Below are 19,751 nucleotides of genomic sequence, written 5' to 3' on the forward strand. Positions count from 1 at the left end.
CCCAACCCATAAATTGGTGGTCATGACTAACAGGCAGAGAACCCCAGCTTAATATATGCATTTTAAAATGATACACTTCCTGGTTGGTATATTGAATAAAACATATTATTTACCATAGTAACTGTGGTTCTTGAAGAGAGGCCTGTGTAGATCCTCACTCTTAAGAAAAATGTGCCTCTACTGCACAAACCCATAAGTTTGTAGCAAGCAGTGTCGGTCTTAAACTCTTCCCTTGTACTCGGTTATAAGAGCATAAAAGAGGCGTGGCTTCCAATGCCCTTTAGTCATTCCCAATGTCATGTATTCAAGACTTCCTCACCTGAGGCTCTAAAGAAGGTACACAGGGAGTCTGAATTCCTATGGGCAACCATCTCAAAGAACTGCTGTTACCACACTAAGATCAGTAACCATTTTCCTCCTTTGAGAACTTCTCATATGGCTCACAACTCTTGGGAGTTTAAAAAGAACAAGTGACTCTCCAGGAGGTGGTCAGAGAAGGATAAGATAAAAAAATAATTCAAAGCCAGCTACTGGCTTCAGACATGTTGGTCTCAATATTGTCTGGCTTGGATCAATGCAAAAGCGATACATAACAGTGCTGTCCTAACCAATAAAGTCAATCCAACAAAACAAATTGACCCCAAAAGTGAAAAAACCCTCCAGATTAATTCTCCTAAACGTATTCCCTTCTTAACAACTATTGTTCTGTTAACAGGAAAAAGGGATTTTGAAAAAGGATAATGAAGTGAGCTTTGAAGTTTGGCCTCACTGCTTATGATGGTTAAAAAGAACTGTGGTGCAGCAGGGACCATGATCCTCATTTGATATCAATGGCCCTGAAATAATGTATGTACAGCCCCGATGGACACTGCTATATAGAAGAACCCAATGCATGTATTCCAGTAATGTACATCTATACAGGCAATTGCTTAAGTTGAAACACAAATTTCAAAGTTTAATGACAGAAAAAATAAACTATTCTTTATGTACTGAATTTTCTTAAGCTCTTTTTAAATGGCATGGATGTCTTTGAAGGTGTATTTAATGTGTATTTCCCTTTAAATTAAAGAATTTCTGTGCCTTGTAAATGAATGGTAGGTCTTTTCCTGAGGCACCTTTGGATTTAATTGAATGGTATGGAAGACACGGGCTTTAGCAGCTCGTGTTTTTTCCATTTCTAAATCACAATTTGTTGCTTAATCCCTTGTGTATAGCACACTTCATTTAGCTCTAGACCACAAATCCTTTCTTAATCAGCCCCTAAGTGTTTAAAAATATGCAGCAGCAGAAAGTACTGTGTTTCTAATTAGATTACAACGGCTATGCTTCGGAATGAGATTGCATCCAGTTGTGTATTCCTATACACTGACATTTATATATGTTAAAGTTGCTTTCATAGTCAATTGAAACATTATTTTTTGCAATAAAATAACACAATAATGTAGCCAGAGGATGTGTGCTTATTACAGTGGTGTCCATTCTATGTGTTTCCATTAAAAACTTATTCTTGCCGTGGGTATTACTGTGAATTCTGATAAAACTTGGCATAAAGGTTATCTTATATATTTTTCTAAAGACAGATTATTTATTATTTTTAAAAGTAAGTGCAGTGTTTGTGACAGTGAGATCCCTGGAGGGAAAGCCTCTATTCCACTCAATAGCCTGCATTCTTGCTGCTTATGCAGTACCTTTCGCCACACTGCCCCACCAATATACCTCAACTCTGACCTTGGAGGGACTGCATGGAGGCTAGTTCAATCTCCATGTTCATTCAGTCTTTAACATCCCTGCTGAGACTTCCAATAAGGGTGTTAATGCCAATATTGATTTATTTAGTTAATACGTTGTTCAACTGCTCATAGCTGTAGTATTTCAACACTTCACGTACAATGATTTTATCCACATAACACCCCTGTGGAGGTAGGGAAATATTACTACCTCCACTTAACAGATGGGGAACTGAAGAATAAAGAAATTAAGGAACTGATTTTCAGATAAGTTGAGCAGCAACAACTCTCACTGAGTTGGGATTCTTGATTTCAACACCTTTGATAATGAGGCCTTAAAGTAACTTGCTCAAGACTGCACAGGAAGGCTTTGGGACAGATGGGAACAGATGGGAACAGAACCCAGATCTCCTGAATCCCAGTCCAATGCTTTAATACTATGACATTCATTCCCCTCATGTGAGCTTTTCTGTGATAAGAACATCTGTCTTGTAGGAACTAGAATCCAGTGGGAGTTGGGAATGCTCAGCATCTCTGAAACTCAGGCACTTAGCTTTTACTGGGGCCTGATCCTGTTCACTATGCTTGTCTAAAGAAGGATAAAAGGTGTGTTGTAAGGATATGTTCATTAACGGGTACTAACAACACATTTTTAATCCTAAACTAGACAAGGACAGTTGACTTCAATGACAGCTGGATCAGGTCATGTATGAAATGATGACTTGTGCTATTACACTTCCTCCCCCTTCTAATTTTTTAAAAATAGTCCATTTCTTTCACTTTGAAAGGCAGTTTTTTCTTATATTTTAAAGTTTATCCTTTATAGGTAAGACTGAGCAGTACACGTAAGGAAGTAGAATCAAATTCAGTCATTGTAAATCTTGATGAGTTCATGTTTTCTCTCTTTTAATCAATTCTTGCATCACATCCACACTCATTCCCATAAAGAACACACTTGGGCCCCCAAGTCTTGGCACATAATGACCTTTTTAATGAGTTATGCCCAGGGCAAAGAAGAGCCTGGGTGTTTGTTCATCCATAGCCTTGAGTAAATCTCTAGAAGCAACAGCACTTACGTGGGACTTTACATCTTCAAAACACGAGGGGGGCTATGGTTGCTGTGCTTGAGTCAAATCTCAGCCTGAATAGTACATTAATATATGGATTTGGGTTTACTTTTTCACCTAATTGTAATGATTGATTGTGATATCAGGAACTTTAACGCCAATATAAACTGAATTGTCTTATATAATACACCATACAAATGTACTACGGAATTTAAGCCCCTACTGGAAATGACCATGCCAGTGAGATTTTTTTACCCCTTATGATTCCATTTAAAAATCCAGCACATTTTGGTCAAGTTTTTGCATAAAACAGGAAGGGGTAGCTCCTCAGCTGAAGTTCCACTGAAGTCAACTGTTTTCCATTTTAAAATGTTTTAACTGTGTACTTTTAGTCCTAAACATAAAAATCTATATTAAAAAAACCTACAAAATGAATAGTTACCTGATTTTCATAACAATTTACTTTGTGTGGCTGAAGACTAAAACTTTATTCTTTAGTCATTTTATTGTGGCTGGGTTTTATAGCTTGTTACATAGCTGAGCCATAGTAGCTTCAACCTTTTCTGAATATCCTTGATTTTGTGGATTTAAGTCAAACATTTAACAATGCTTTAATATGCTTTTGTAAATTACCTGTGATGGAGTGAAACCAGACATGTAGAAAGCTGAAAAGACAAGAGGCAACTCAGCCTTCAGCAACATCTCAATGTAGTGAGCACTACAGAAATAGATGGGGTGAATGCCAGATTCCGCTGTGTCAATAGGTAGGTGTACCTGACCAACAAAGCAAACAACAAATAATAATTGTTACTTACTATAAAAGAAAATGTATGATTTTACTTTAAAAGACACTACTAAATAAGTTAATATTCTTTGGTACCAGAAGCAGGAGAAAAGTGTGGTAAAATGTGTGGAAAACTGTAAAGAGAGAAACTGATACAAAAATGTTTACCAGATATTTATCTCGGTTGACAGCCCAATTCCTTATTACATATATGGTTTAATGAATGTTACCTTTGTGAGTAGGAAGTGTGATTCACCCCCTATCTGTTGCCCAAGCAGACACACAGAGACTGTTGTTTTATAAATGAAGGAGCAGAGAATACAAGAGGGTTTCTTTTTGCAATCCTATATAGTGGGTAGAAAATTGGATGGAGCTGTCATGGTTTGCCCAGGTATGGTGTGTGTATGTGGATGGGAATATATATGGAGGGTAGGAGTGAAGTTCTATTTGAATGGGAGAAGGGAATGAGAGGTTACCAGTGTGGAATGTTCTGGGTAGATGGATGTGTGGTTTGTAAGTAATGTGTTTTTGACTTGAGGAAGATGTGCATTCCTTTGAACTTTTCCTTCTTTTGCCTTTGGGTCCTGGCTCACAGGAGGTTGCATGTACACTACAATCTCCCACTCCATATAGTGACACCTCAGTTGGGATTGAGAGTTACATAATGGGAGAGATTAAGATTCCTGTTTGGGGCAAGAAGGAGGTAGAGGTGGGTTCTGGATTGTACGTTAATGTTTTGTTGGAGCTAATTAACATTTAATGTGGGGCTCTTTAGCCTAAAACTGCTTTATACTTTTGCCTGGAGGTTCCACACTTGTTAATTTAGCTATGAAGATACCAAACTCCTCAGTACGGAGGATGGTCAGCACAAACAGACTCACAAAATGAAGCCAACCTTCTCAGTGCTGGAACAGCTGCAGAACTGGACCAGGTGCTATGTACTACAAGTGGGAATATATAAAACACCCTCTTGAAAAAGAGCTAGAGAATCATCTAATAAGCCCACAATTTTCTAGTGACTGACTATAGCTGATAATTTAATTTACACCAGTCACAGAACTTGACAAAGTACAATACCTAACCAAACAAAAAAGATTTTTTTAAATAGATGACATCATATTTAACAAAGGATGAAAATTATGGAGCTTGCGTAACCAGCTTGATTTAAATACCAGCCATTTGAAATATGGAATCATTCAGTACTTGGTCAGTACGGAAGTTCTAATTACTAAAAGCGTTTTAGTATTTTTCTGTACAACTCTGATATTTTGTGCAATTTATTGATTTTATAATACAACTAAGCTAATAATCAAAACAATGAACTTGCACAGTGTAATAATAATAAAAAAGGCCACTCAATAGTATCTTCTCCCTACACAAGGAATTTAACACAACTAATAAAGTTTATTTTATTGCCAACTTTAACATTCAATAACACTGCCATTACCATTAGTCTACCCATTATTTCACTGCCTTTAAACAACCATTTGAACAAATGTCAAATCTGTATATTTATTTCTGAGCGAATTTTTAAGGGACAAGCATTCAGTTAGAGGATGTTAATGAAAAGTGAAACAACAACTCAGTGAAACTGATAAATATTCCTTTTAAAAATTTCAAAGCCACCGTTAAAAAGAAAAGCTTTTAAAGTCTTACAGAAACATGCAGTCTTCGCAGCCAGAGAAATGCTGAGATGAGAAGACTGGAAAATTGCTGAAGAAATGTTAATGTTTTCTCTCTCTCTCCTGACATTATCAGAAATACAGACGATGCAAACCAGTCATAGCCAGCATAACCTTCCTGCAGACAACCTGTAGGAGAATGTTAAGGAACTCTGACAAACAACCAACTATTGCTGGCATACAAGCACGTTTCTTTTCCCCAAGGAACAAAGAGTCAACTAAATAAAAAACAAACAAACAATAGATTAGATTGTGAATCACAACAAATCAGGTATTTAAAAAAAAATGGGATTCTGAAAGTTAATATAACAATTCAAACAGAACAATGTCAAGATGTGTAGACCTAGGGTCTTACTGCAGAAGCTCCAGTGTTGCACCAGTGTAGCTATACTGAAGATGGTTTCTTGAACATAAAAAGTCCATTAACGTTAAATCAATATAAAACTGGAGTAAAATTAACTGTGATAAATTAGGCCCCTAGACTTTGAACTATCTAATTTTCTTCTCTGCAAAGTCCACATAATTCTTCCATGACCCTTGGAAAAACACAAACAAAACCACCAAAACCTAGGTGCTTGAACGCTTATTTTAAGTTAACGCCAGTAGCCCAACACCCATAAGTACTTTTATAACAGTAAACAAGTGTGTGCATGTAATAAAGAGGAGGGTGGAAAAAAACATTTCAGTAAGAAAACAGATTGCAGCTTCCAAATTTCCAAGGAGATATAAAACAATAGTAAACATAAAAAATTGAAAGGCTTTAAAAATGAAGTATATTTTGCCAGCGACCTTAAATATTTTATAAAATAATAAATCAAACACATTACTAGGTAAGATATCCTGTCAAAGCATTTTTTTCTTTTGTGTTTCTTTTATACAAACAAGTAAAATACACAATTATATGAAAAAATGTTAGATCAAAACCTTAGTGCAAATCAAATTATAATTACAGATGTCTAAATGTTCAATATTAATAATATTATCATCAATATTAGAGAAGAAACTAGCAGACCTAATGGGGATCAGAGCTAATTGCTCTGGGCACAGTACAAGCATACTGAAAGACATGATTCTGCCCCGAAGAGCTTAAAATCAAAACCAGACAAGACACACAAGCAAGTTTAATAATCAAATGAAAGAGAAGGATGAGGGTTACAGTCAAAGATAATAAAGTTTTTCTGTCAAGTTCACATTTTAGTGATAGAAAGGTTTCATAATAATGGATTTTTCTTTTGTGTGTGCACAAAATGTAATGAAAAATACTATGTAGTCTGCACCACCACCAGGAATTCAAAGAACAAGATAAATGAAAAATTTCTTTGACAGTTCAACTGTCACTAATGTCTTGGTCAATCTAACTTGTGTCATCAAAAAAGGATACGAAGTGAGGACTTTACGGATGTTTGCTGTTGTTTCAGAAATTTGTCACAGTGCATTAACACCAGGCACAGATCATTTTCAGCACCATCTTTCAGCAAATTTAAATATTTACCATATCTAATAAAATAAAATTTAAACAAACTTAGACACTTAAGTTTAAATAAAAGTAAAACATACAATGTCTATTCTTTAAAAACAAGAACACATTTTCCTGGATGCATTTAATACAGTTCTAGAATTTATGAAAAGTTGAAAACTCATAGCCCTATATGTCATTAAGTGTATACTGTGGTTAGGGCAGAGGACTCAAACTGGTGAACTGGTCTAGATTTTATTGAAGGAGCACAGCAAACATTTGTTACTAAGGGCTTGTCTACATTACCTGCTGGATCGATGGGCAGTGATTGATCCAGTGGGGGTCAATTTATCGTGTCTAGTCTAGATGCGATAAATCGACCACCAAGCGCTCTCCCGTCGACTCTGGTACTCCACCAGGTCGAGAGCCACAGCCGTCGACTTTCCGTAGTGAAGACACCACGGTAAGTAGATCTTCAGCTATGTTATTCACGTAGCTGAAGTTGTGTAACTTAGATTGAAACACTTCTCCCCCACCCCGGGTAGTGTAGGCCAGGCCTAAGGTTTGCAATCTATCATAGGAGTCTTATTATATCCTCAGCTGTCCCTGGCCATTCAGATTGCAGCCGTTGACAAAACTGTATTTTTTTTTCAATCTGCACTGTTCTAGAAGGCCTCAACCATTTGTTTCAGACACAGACCTTGTTTCCATTATCCATGTCTTTGTGATATCAAGATAAGACTATTGCAAAGTCCTACATATGAGGCAATTCTTTAAGATCATTTGGAAATTTATGCCTCAAACCTTCACACACTTATGCAACCTTGCTCACATGAGCTCTCCTATTGACTTTAATAGGATTACATGTGTTTAAAGTTAAGCATGGATGTGATCCTTTGCAACGTCTGGGTCTGAAATTCCTATAGAAAGTGGTATAGAAATTTAGTAAAGAAATAATCTGCTTAATCTGCAGCAAGGGAGATTTAAGTTAGATATCAGGAAAATATTTCTAATAGAAGGATAGTTAAGCATTGCAATACAGGGCTTTGGAGTGGAGCCGGACCGTGGAGCAGCTCCGGAGCAGTGGAACTGCTGGTTTTTGCCTGGAGCTGGAGCGGAGCCGGAGCACAGCTCCAAAGCCCTGTTGGAATAGGCTTCTAAGGGAGGCTGTGGAATCTCCATTGTTGGAGGTTTTTAAGAACAGGTTAGACAAGCACCTGTCAGGGACGTTCTTTGTCCTGCCTCAGAGCAGAGGGATGGACTAAATGACCTCTCAAGGTCCTTTCCAGCCCTATATTTCAATGATTTTATAATGTAAGTTTAGCTGTAAATCTTACTAAACAAGTTGCAATTAGTCTTTAGAACAATAATGAATAATAACCTATTTAATTTGTTGCAGATAGTTTAATCATGTACTAATACCTTATTCATCTTTAAAATAAGAATTCATTCTCTCAAAAATGATCTTTAGATTTAAATGGTACAAAACGTTGAGTTGATGGATTAAATATCATTAAAGTCATCGCAAAGAAATCAAACAAACTCTAGAAATACACAAGGGAAATATTTTAATACAATGTACCTGACTGTCATTTTAATGCCAAGCTGCTGCACAGATGAAAGGCTTTCATTCTTCACATTTGCATCATCAGCTAAAAACAAAAGAAAAAAGAAATATAAACATGTAAAAAGTTTTCATTATAATGATGATTTTAATTGAAAATGGATGAAAGTAATATTTTTACATATTTTAATGCCAAGTCCAGAACACCGTTTTGTATCTGAAGTGCTGTCAGTAATCTCTGCAAAGATTATTACAGGAAACTATATGCAACTGAACCCTCTGATTTTTTTTCTACAAATGATGTTTGAAAACAAAAAGCAAGTATGTGCATGTTTCTCATGGTCACAACTAGAACAAGCAACTAATTGAGGCCCTACTTCTTGATAACTCCATTCTCAGCATCATATCCTCTCTCTGGCAGGTGAAACAGACAAAACTGTAACTCCTGGCCCAATTGCCTCCCTTCCAGCAGTTTGAGAACCTCACAAGTATAAAGCCAACCTTGTTTTCACATACAGTGTTCTCAATCTCACCAAATATATTAAAAACATTGAACTGAAAGGGACCTACAATTACTTTCATAATTTCTTTAAAATGTTTTTGTGGAAACAGACTAACATGGCTACCCCTCTGATACTTGTTCATCATTTATTGTTCTGCGTGACTGTAATGTACGCATCTGCCTTGTGCACTTTGTATTGGATTAAAAAGCTGTAAAGTAGAGCAAAAAACTATCAAATCTGGTGCATTAAAACTAAGCATCCTCTATAAATGTTATTTTTTCACACATTTAAATCCTAAATGTAAAAGACCTAACAAAAGGATATTTTCTCACACACACATTACAATCAAAGACAAGTGTAGATTCCTCAGCAAACAATTAGCACATAATAAATGTTCTGAGTTGGAGAGGTCCAGGGTCTAACAGGTTCTAATTTTAATTTTCTAGTTTAGTTTCTGTTCCTGGCTAGAAAGTACTAATAAATTTACACTAAGCAGGTTTTTGTCATCTATCCAGTGGATGGCATGATTCTCTTAATATACGTGATTGTTTTTCACATTTTTAATATATCTCAGCAGAAACCAATATTTACCATTTTCCCGGAATGTAAGTGATAATTCTGTGATGGATCAGATCACTTTCTAATTTGATGGGTATTTTCTACCATCCCACTTGAACAGGCATAAGAAACTAAAGTAAAGGAGCTACTAGTACCAATTTAAGTGAGCTCTCTAGTTTCTTTGTTTGCATACAAGCCATGGACACCATTGCACTAAAGATAAAATATTTACAAGCTGGGGGAGGTGAAGCCCTGGCTGGAGTGAAAAAGGTTAAGAAGAGAAACCAAGAAAATAAGCCCTCCATTTGGATCAGAGGAAATAGATCAAAATGTTATTGAAAGAGTGAAGAAAACACAATACAGGAAAATTACATTTAACAAAGAAGAGAGACAGTTCAACGGTAGAACAGTGATAAGAAAACACAAGCTGTGTATTAAAACATTAATAAGATATAACCATCAAAGAATGAGGGTCATTGGAAACTGACCTTGTCCATCTGTGAAACATCATTTATAGATAAGAAAAATCATTTGTTCTCCGAGCAAGACAAGGTCTTTCTCTAATGGTCTCTAAATAGCAAACCCACAACAATAGGAGGGAATTATTTTTTTCCAGGCACCCAAGTCAGAATGCCTTGTGTAATTAGGGCCAATGATACTATGAAAAATGATTGCATCAAAGCCCAGAGTCTGAGACTCTTTTTCAATTTATAACAGTGAGTTATTATTGTCCACTTGGTATTCAAAGAACATAATTGATTTCATTGATTTTATTTGCCTTTTATTCTCCATTGTAATAATTTCTTAGTTGCTGGAAAATATTTTTCCCTTTATCATATTCCCTTTTATATTTTTCTCTGCATTTTAAAAGAAGATAAAATTAACATGGGGTTTGGATTTAATAACAATTCCACATTATATAGGACCTTGTCAAGCCAAAAACTCTTGCTTTTGTGTACTAGCTTATCTGATGTAATCATAGTCCTGAACATAGTGCAGGTTAACTGCAAATCCAGTGCTAGCAGAGGGAACATAAAACTTGTACTTTTCATCCTATGTAAAGAGTCATGACTTTTCATTTTTTCAGTTAATCCACTGAAAGTGAAGATTTAACAAAACAAAACAAAATATTTAGAATCCAGAGGACTATCAACATCTACTTAAAAAACAGGAGCTATAAAACCTTAGTGTTCTTTTAAGATTACCCAAAATTGTATGGGATACTTAAATATTGTAGATCACAATCCACGGACAACAGCTGGATTATTGTTCTTGGGAAGAAAGACTGACTGTGATTGTAATGAAGTCCAAACTGTGTCTGATTCAATATGCACAATTTAATTTTCCACAAAACTGATCTGACAGACATTTATCAATAAAACTCTTATCTTTAACTGTCTTGAAACACTATGGTTTTCAATACTCAAGCATCAAAAGATCAATTTTCTCAATAAGAACATGATTTCTCCTCAAACAAGAGGCAGAACATCTCTGAAATGTCAATTCGATGGAGAGGTGATACAGGAACAGTAATTAAACAGAAGAAAATAGGCTATGAAAGCATTTTCCTATACGCCGAATCCAGTGAAAGAATTAAACATAAGGGACAGATTCACTTTCCTCTCACAGTTCATAGGAAAAAAAGAACTATACTGAACATGTGTAATCCTATTTTTAAAAAGAATGAAATGTAAAATAGATGTTTCTTAATCCATATAAAATTTCATGATTTGATGGATGTCAGGATTCCACACATACACCCTTTAAAAACTCATATTGAGAATAATACAATATATGGCAATAAAAAAATCAGATAATCTTTCCTACTCTATGACACAGACTGGACAATTTATTAGTAGGGGAGAGAGATTTTTGAAATATGTACGTGACGTGCTCTTTGGATGAAAATACCCATTATTTAGTGCAATCCAGTTAATTAAAAAAATACGATTTTCTTCAGAATATCTTTATGAACCAAGGACAAAAGTCATCCCTGGCAATGAATAGTTTAGCAACAACCAGAAAAGGGGATAAATTCTACAAGAGATTTTTTTCTTCTTTTTTTAAAATCTGAAAATATTTTTAGATTTTAAAAAAAGAAGAAAAAAATCTCTTGTAGAATTTATCCCCTTTTTTTTGGTGGGTAAAAAACCCCACTTCTTCAGATGCATAGAGTGAAAATTACAGATACAGGCATAAATATATTGACACATGAAGAGAAGGGAGTTCCTTACAAGTGGAGAACCAGTGTTGACAAGGCCAATTCAAGCAGGGTGGATGTAATCCACTCCCAATAATTGATGTGGAGGTATCAATACCAAGAGAGGGGAAAATTGATTTTGTAGTGAGCCAGCCATTCCCAGTCCCTATTCAAGCCCAAATAATGGTGTTAAATTTTCAAATGAATTGTAGCTCTCCAGTTTCTCTTTGAAGTCTGGTTTTGAAGGCTTTTTTGTTGAAAGATGGCTACTTTTAAATCTGTTACTGAATGTCCACATGAGGATGGACTACAAGCTTTCAGGAACAGTATCCCTGATGAGGCCACGACACACCTGGTGGCTGAGTTTTGTGACTTTGTCCTCTCCCACAACCATTTCAGGTTATACATTACACAGCACTGCTATGGGTACCCGCATGGCCCCACAGTATGCCAAACATTCTTATGGCTGACTTAGAACAACACTTACTCAGCTTCTGTCCCCCAGCGCCCCTCCTCTACTTGCACTACATTGATGACATCTTCATCATATGGACCCACGGGAAGGAGGCCCTTGAAGAATTTCATCTGGATTTCAACAATTTCCACCCCACCATCAACCTCAGCCTGGACCAGTCCACACAAGAGATCCACTTCCTGGACACTACAGTGAAAATAAGTGATGACCACAAACACCACCTTATACCGTAAACCTACTTACCACTATACTTACCTACATGCCTCTAGCTTCCATCCAGGACACATCACACGGTCCATTATCTACAGCCAAGCCCTAAAATACAACCGAATTTGCTCCAATCCCTCAGACAGAGACAAACACCTACAAGATCTTTATCAAGCATTCTTAAAACTACAATACCCACCTGGGGAAGTGAGGAAACAGATTGACATAGTGAGATGGGTATCTAGAAGTCACTTACTACAGGACAGGCCCAACAAGGAAAATAACAGAACACCACTTGCCATCATGTACAGCCCGCAGCTAAAACTTTTCCAGCACATCATCAACGATCTACAATCTATCCTGGAAAACAATCCCTTACTCTCACAGAGCTTGGGAGGCAGGCCAGTCCTTGCTTACAGACAGCCCCCCAACCTGAAGCAAATACTCACCAGCAACTACATATCACACCACAGAAACACTAACCCAGGAACGAATCCCTGTAACAAACCCCATTGCCTACTCTGTCCCCATATCTACTCTAGTGACACCATCAGAGGACCCATCTACATCAACCACACCATCAGGGACTCATTCACCTGCACATCTACTAATGTGATATATGCCATCACGTGCCAGCAATGCCCCTCTGCCATGTACATTGGCCAAACTAGACAGTCTCTATGTAAAAGAATAAATGGACACAAATGAGACATCAGGATTGGTAACATACAAAAGCCAGTAGGAGAACACTTCAATCTCCCTGGACATTCAGTAGCAGATTTAAAAGTAGTCATCCTTCTTCAACAAAAAAATCTTCAAAAATCGACTTCAAAGAGAAAATGCAGACCTACAATTCATTTTCAAATTTAACACCATTATTTTGGGCTTGAATAGGGACTGGGAGTGCTGGCTCACAACAAAAGCAATTTTCCCTCTCTTGGTATTGACACCTCCTCATCAATTATTGGGAGTGGACCACATCCACCCTGCTTGAATTGGCCTTGTCAGCACTGGTTCTCCACTTGTAAGATAACTCCCTTCTATTCACGTATCAGTATATTTATGCCTGCATCTGTAATTTTCACTCTATGCAGCTGAAGAAGTGTTTTTTTTAAACCCATGAAAGCTTTTGCCCAAATAAATCTGTTAGTCTTTAAGGTGTCACCGGACTCCTTGGTTGTTTTTTTTTTAAGAATACCATGTCTTTTTCTTTCTTACTACAGATTCCATTCTTTGGATTTCCAAACCTTTCCAATATAATTTTTTTGTTGCCTTAATTTCTTTATCTCTTTCCTTTCCAGGGACTTTCTTTCCTTTCCTCACCTAGATTCCTCAGTTGTCTTCCATTAGCTACTTTCTTCTCACTGTTTTAGATTTCTTCCAATTTTTTGCAGACTATTTAAGTAATGCTACAGACAAACTATAGCCATAACTTAGGGTATGTCTACACTACAAGAGTAGTTCGAATCAACTTAAGTCGAATTTGTAGAATCAACCTTACAAAGTCGAATTTGTGTGTCCACAGTAAGGACACTAATTCGACTTTGTGAGTCCACACTAACGGGGCAAGCGTCGAAATTGGAAGCGGTGCACTGTGGGAAGCTATCCCACAGTTCTCGCACTCCCCGCTGCCCATTGGAATTCTGGGATTTCCCCCCAATGCATGCTGGGGGAAAAACTGTGTCGAGGGTGGTCTTGGGTAACTGTCAGCATTCAACCGTCACTCCCGCCGGCGGGAAATCAGTTCGCGCACTTTTCCTGTTAGTGACAGCGCGGACGCCACAGCACTCCACTGCGATCATGGAGCCCGCTGCGATTATCGCTGCACTTATGGCCGTTGTCAACCCTCGCACCTTATCGTCCACCTCTTCAACAGTCAGATGCTGAGAAATCGGGCGAGGAGGCTCCGGCAGCGCGGTGAGGACATGAAGTCTCAGAGTGGCACAGACCTCTCAGAAAGCACGGTACGCCGCGCCGTGGAGATCATGGTGGCAATGGGTCATGTTCATGCTATGGGACGGCGATTCTGGGCCCGGGAAACAAGCACGGACTGGTGGGACTGCATAGTGCTGCAGGTCTGGGATGAATCACAGTGGCTGCGAAACTTCAGGATGCGTAAGGGCACTTTCCTTGAACTCTGTGACTTGCTGTCCCCTGCCCTGAAGCGCAAGGACACCCGGATGTGAGCAGCCCTGACTGTGCAGAAGCGAGTGGCCATAGCCCTCTGGAAACTTGCAACGCCAGACAGCTACCGGTCAGTAGCGAACCACTTTGGCGTGGGCAAATCTACCGTGGGGGTTGCTGTGATGCAAGTAGCCAACGCAATCGTTGAGCTACTGCTCTCAAAGGTAGTGACCCTGGGAAACATCCAGGTCATCATAGATGGCTTCGCCGCGATGGGATTCCCAAACTGCGGTGGGGCTATAGATGGGACTCACATCCCTATCCTGGGACCAGCCCACCAGGCCAGCCAGTATATTAACCGAAAGGGCTACTTTTCAATGGTGCTGCAAGCAGTGGTGGACCATAGGGGACGTTTTACTAACATCAACGTCAGGTGGCCGGGCAAGGTTCATGACGCGCGTGTTTTCAGGAACTCTGGTCTGTTTAGACGCCTGCAGGAAGGTAGTTTCTTCCCGGACCACAAAATAACTGTTGGGGATGTGGAGATGCCTATAGTGATCCTCGGGGACCCAGCCTACCCGCTAATGCCCTGGCTCATGAAGCCCTATACAGGCGCCTTGGACAGTGACAAGGAGCTCTTCAACTACCGGCTGAGCAAGTGCAGAATGGTGGTGGAGTGTGCTTTCGGACGTCTCAAGGGGAGATGGCGAAGCTTACTGACTCGCTCGGATCTCAGCGAAAGCAATATCCCCATTGTTATTGCTGCTTGCTGTGTGCTCCACAATCTCTGTGAGAGCAAGGGGGAGACCTTTATGGCGGGATGGGAGGTTGAGGCAAAACGCCTGGCTGCTGATTACGCTCAGCCAGACACCCATGCAATTAGAAGAGCCCAGCGGGAAGCGCTGTGCATCCGGGAGGCTTTGAAAGCTAGGTTCATCAGGGAGCAGGGTAACCTGTGACTGTTCAGTTTCTTTACAGAGAAGCTGAACCTGCCCCTGCTTCAGTTACTGTTGACTTTCTTCTGCGGTTACATACCCCCTTCACCATACCCCCTTCATCATACCCCCTTCCAACACACGTTTAAAAATAAACTTATTGGAATATTGTTAATTAGCAACGTTTTCTTTACTAATGAATTCACGTTAAAGGGTTGAAACAGGGACGCAGACTGTGGTGGGTAGGGTGTGCAGTGATGTACAGACCGCTTCTACACTCGAGGAATGACAGGCTCCTGCCCCTAGAGCGGTCTGCACTGCCGGACTGGTTGTTTCAACCGAGACTGCCATCCCTCCTTTTCGGGACTCTGTGTGCGGGGGCTATGTGGCCTTGTGGCGGGGGAGGACTGGGGGCAGGACGTTTACAGGTGGGTGTAAAGGAAGGGGTGAGGGGTGCAGGCTCTGGGTTGGGGGTGGGGGCGAAGGAAGGGGGAGGAGGTGTAGGGGGATGAGGGCTCTGGCTGGGGCATTGTAGAGGCTCAGGGCTGTGGTGGAAGGGCAGGGTAAGGGCAGCCTGCCTTGCCATTTGTGGATGGCAGGCGCTAGGACCCTGGGGCACCAGACAGCATTTCTGCGGGGAGCCGCTCTACTGTCAGGCAGGTACGGAGCGCGGCGGGGCGGGGGGGAGACCCGTGGGGGCCAGGGCCCGATCCAGGCAGGAGCGGGGGAGAGACCCAGCTCCAAATATAGCTGGAGCAGGGCACCTGCCGCCTATGCACAGAACATGAAAAACACCTCCCAGACTGACCAGGGTGCTTAGTGACTGCACTATGTGTGTGTGACCTGCTGTAGATCCTGCCCCCGTGTATGTATCCAGGTAATGGTGACCGTCCTATGCAATTACCAAACCCCTCCCCCCCCTTCACACAAAGTCTTCTGTAAAGAAACATGACGGAAACAGTAATGAACAGCAAACTATTTTTAATAATCAACTACACAGTGAGGGAACGAAACTGGGATTTGGGCTTGGGTGATCCAGGAAGGGAAGGACTTCTCAAAATTTAGCGAATGAGAGCTTTTTGGTACTTGAGCACTCTGCTGGGGTGGAGTGACAGTTTTCACGGCCCCTGGCGCACCTCCTTCTTGTTATTTTGGGTGAGGGGGGTATGGGACTTTGTGGTGGGGGAGGGCGGTTGCAGATACACTGCAGGGGGGCTCTGTCCTCCTGCCTGCGGTCCTGCAGAACATCCACAAGGCGCCTGAGCATGTCCGTTTGCTTCCTCATTAGTCCAAGCAGCGTTTGAGTCGCCTGCTGGTCCTCCAGACGCCATCTGTCCTCCCGTTCGCTGTGTGAGCGCTGCTGCTGAGAGAGGTTCTCCCTCCACTGGCTCTGCTGGGCCGCCTCGGCTCGGGAGCAGCCCATAAGTTCTGCGAACATCTCGTCCCGTGTCTTTTTCTTGCGCCGCCTAATCTGCGCCAGCCTCTCTGAGGGGCATGCTGGAGCAGGTCGGGATACAGGTGCAGCTGTGTGATGGGAAAAAGGGATTGACTTCCTTATAAAGATACATTTCCACAAAGAGGAAACAGTCTAGTCAGTCTCTGTCAACAAGACCATGCACAGCACTCACTCAGGGAAAGTTCACATTTTCGGAATTCGCTTTCATTGCCTGGGGGATTGCACTGCAGACCAGACAAGCGGGGCGGGACAGCAGAATCCATGGAGCAGCCAGGCATGGTAAGCCAAAAACTTTTGGCTGCTTAAAAGTCAATGTATACCACTGTCCTCTTGCTACGGGCAATCCTGAAAGCATAAACTCTGCCCCTGTTGCACCCCCTCGCGTCTGTTCCCTGGGAAAGATCCCTGTATGATGCCACTCTGCAGCCTCCACCACGTGGCTGTAAAGTGACACTCATTGTTATGCAAAGGAACAGTGAAGCACTCCCAATACTAATAGTACACAAATTACTGTAATTAAATGCAGGAGTCTCCGAGCGAGATCACCCTGAGGAGGGTCACTGAGGCAGATAGAGAGTGCATGCTGCGTGAAAGCCAGCACAAACAAGGGGCCTATGCGGCCATGCTCGTGGAGGCAATGCTCCCGGAGTACCTGATGATAGCCTGGCGCGGAAAAGTGTGCTACCACGGAGCACCCAATAAGGCAGCTCTCCCCAGGAACCTCATGCGGAGGCTTTTCGATTACCTGCAGGAGAGCTTCTCGGAAATCTCCCAAGAGGATTTCTGTTCCATCCCCATATATATTGACCTTCTTTTCGCATAGTTAATATTCCTGTTCTGTTAGAAAAAATGTTTACATGTTTAAAGCACTTACCGACTGATCCTTCCCCTGATTCAGGGTCCGGGGTAATGGCTGGGGACGGTTGGTAGGGGATATCAGTGAGGGTGATGAAGAGATCCTGGCTGTCGGGGAAATCAGCGTTGTAAGCGCTGTCGAGTGCCTCGTCCTCCTCATCTTCCCCGTCTGCGAACATCTCCGAGGAACAGTCCGTCGACACTATCCCATCCTCAGAGTCCACGCACACTGGTGGGGCAGTGGTGGCAGACCCACCGAGAATGGCATGCAGTGCCTCGTAGAACCGGCATATCTGGGGCTGGGCTCTGGAGCGTCCGTTTGCCGCTCTGATTTTTTGGTAGCCTTGTCTCAGCTCCTTGACTTTCACGCGGCACTGCGTTGTATCCTGGCTGTATCCTCTTAGTGCCATGGCTTTGGAGACCTTCTCGTAGGTCTTTGCATTCCGTTTGTTGGAGTGCAGCTCCGAAAGCACAGACTCCTCGCCCCACACAGCGATCAGATCCAAGACTTCCTGGTCAGTCCATGCTGGGGCCCTCTTTCTAGTCTGAGATTGCATGGACACCTCTGCTGGAGAGCTCTGCATTGCTGCCAGTGCTGCTGAGCTCGCCACGACGTCCACACAGGAAATGAGATTCAAACTGGCCAGACAGGAAAAGGAATTCAAATTTCCACGGGGCTTTTCCTGTGTGGCTGGTCAGAGCATCCAAGCTTGGACTGCTGTCAAGAGTGTCAACAGAGTGGTGCACTGTGGGATAGCTCCCGGAGCTACTAAGGTCAATTTGCATCCACATCTAGCCTAATTCGACATAGCCATGTCGAATTTAGTGCTACTCCCCTCGTCAGGGAGGAGTACAGAAGTCGAACTAAAGAGCCCTCTATGTCGAATTAAATAGCTTCGTGGTGTGGACGGGTGCACGGTTAATTCGAATTAAAGTCCTAGTGTGGACCAGGCCTTAGTGATAACAGACACTGGCTAATAAAGTAATGCAACTGTGCAAACAAACAAAAACCATGAACTACTAGCAACCGTCAGACAGCAGACAGAGAAAGCAGAATGACTGTACTGATAGGTCTGGCATGAAAAAACAAGCAAGAGTAGTTTGTAACAAAAATTCTTGGTGAGTTAAGGATTAGACTGGATAGAACTGACAGTTTGTTCCATTAAACTGTCTGAACAGGAGACCTAGGCTGAAGACCTTGAGATGTTATCTCTTAGTTTAGTGGAAACTAATCAAGTTATAAAGGTGCCAACCACATTCCTCTTTAGCACACTGCAGAGGCAAATTAACTGAATATGAATAAATCCAGTTATTCATGCTTGTCTTCTAAAGCTACAACATCAGTCAGGAGCCTAAAGAGTTACAGTACCAAATAGCAATGGAGGTTATGCTTGGATATCAGTCTCCTTGCTGATAAAAATATAATTAGTAAAACTGATGACTGAAAGACAAGAACTTTCTAAAATTATTATAATAATTTCTGAATGAAACTGTGCAATAAGTTGTATTGTATTTTAGTGCTGGGGAAAAAACAGACAGTTTACTATTTAACTTAAATTAGTATTAATTTCCATTTCACATCATTCTGCTTCACAACATCTTCACTAGTCTATCTCCTCTACAGTTAAACTGGAAAAACCTCAAGTTCAACAAAGCTATTAGTTGCATTGACAGCCATTGCTAATGCAACTGAGGGCTAGTCTACACTTACCTGCCGGGTCGACGTGGTGAGTTCGACTTCTCGGAGTTCGAACTATCGCGTTTAATCTGGACGCGATAGTTCGAACTCCCCGCGCGCTCTGGTCGACTCCGGTGCTCCACCACTGCAAACGGCGGTGGCGGAGTCGACCTTGGAGCCGCGGACTTCGATCCCGCGGCGTCTGGACGGGTAAGTAGTTCGAACTAGGGTACTTCGAGTTCAGCTACGCTATTCACGTAGCTGAACTTGCGTACCCTAGTTCGACCCCCCGCCCTTAGTGTAGACCTGTCCTCAGACATTCTGACCCAGATTATCACATAAATTGGCTCAGCTCCACTGACTTCAGTGGAATTACACCAGTTTACTCCCACATAAGGATCTGGCTCTCTCTCTTTCCAGCAGGAGGACCATGTGGTGGCAGCAAGCTTATCAACTGTGGTTTATTAGTATAATTTAATA

General features: G+C 41.2%; 1 protein-coding gene across 13 annotated transcripts in view; it reads right to left on the reverse strand.

The window, feature by feature from the left end:
• The window catches only part of TBC1D32 (TBC1 domain family member 32), a 186,229-nt gene that overhangs the window by 18,540 nt on the left and 147,938 nt on the right, over positions 1 to 19,751 (reverse strand). For 12 of the 13 annotated variants that reach the window (XM_045010109.1, XM_045010113.1, XM_045010116.1 and 9 more), the window contains 4 exons: positions 8,299 to 8,368; positions 6,642 to 6,757; positions 5,235 to 5,389; positions 3,428 to 3,568 (listed from right to left, as the gene is read on the reverse strand). In XM_045010109.1, coding sequence (XP_044866044.1) covers positions 3,428 to 3,568; positions 5,235 to 5,389; positions 6,642 to 6,757; positions 8,299 to 8,368 — 482 coding nt within the window. Of the gene's footprint in view, positions 1 to 196; positions 328 to 3,427; positions 3,569 to 5,234; positions 5,390 to 6,641; positions 6,758 to 8,298; positions 8,369 to 19,751 lie in introns of those variants that run through there. The other variant, XM_045010117.1, reaches the window with a different exon arrangement.

The sequence above is a fragment of the Mauremys mutica genome, chromosome 3 (assembly GCF_020497125.1).
Source record: "Mauremys mutica isolate MM-2020 ecotype Southern chromosome 3, ASM2049712v1, whole genome shotgun sequence".
Classification (NCBI taxonomy): Eukaryota; Metazoa; Chordata; order Testudines; family Geoemydidae; genus Mauremys; species Mauremys mutica.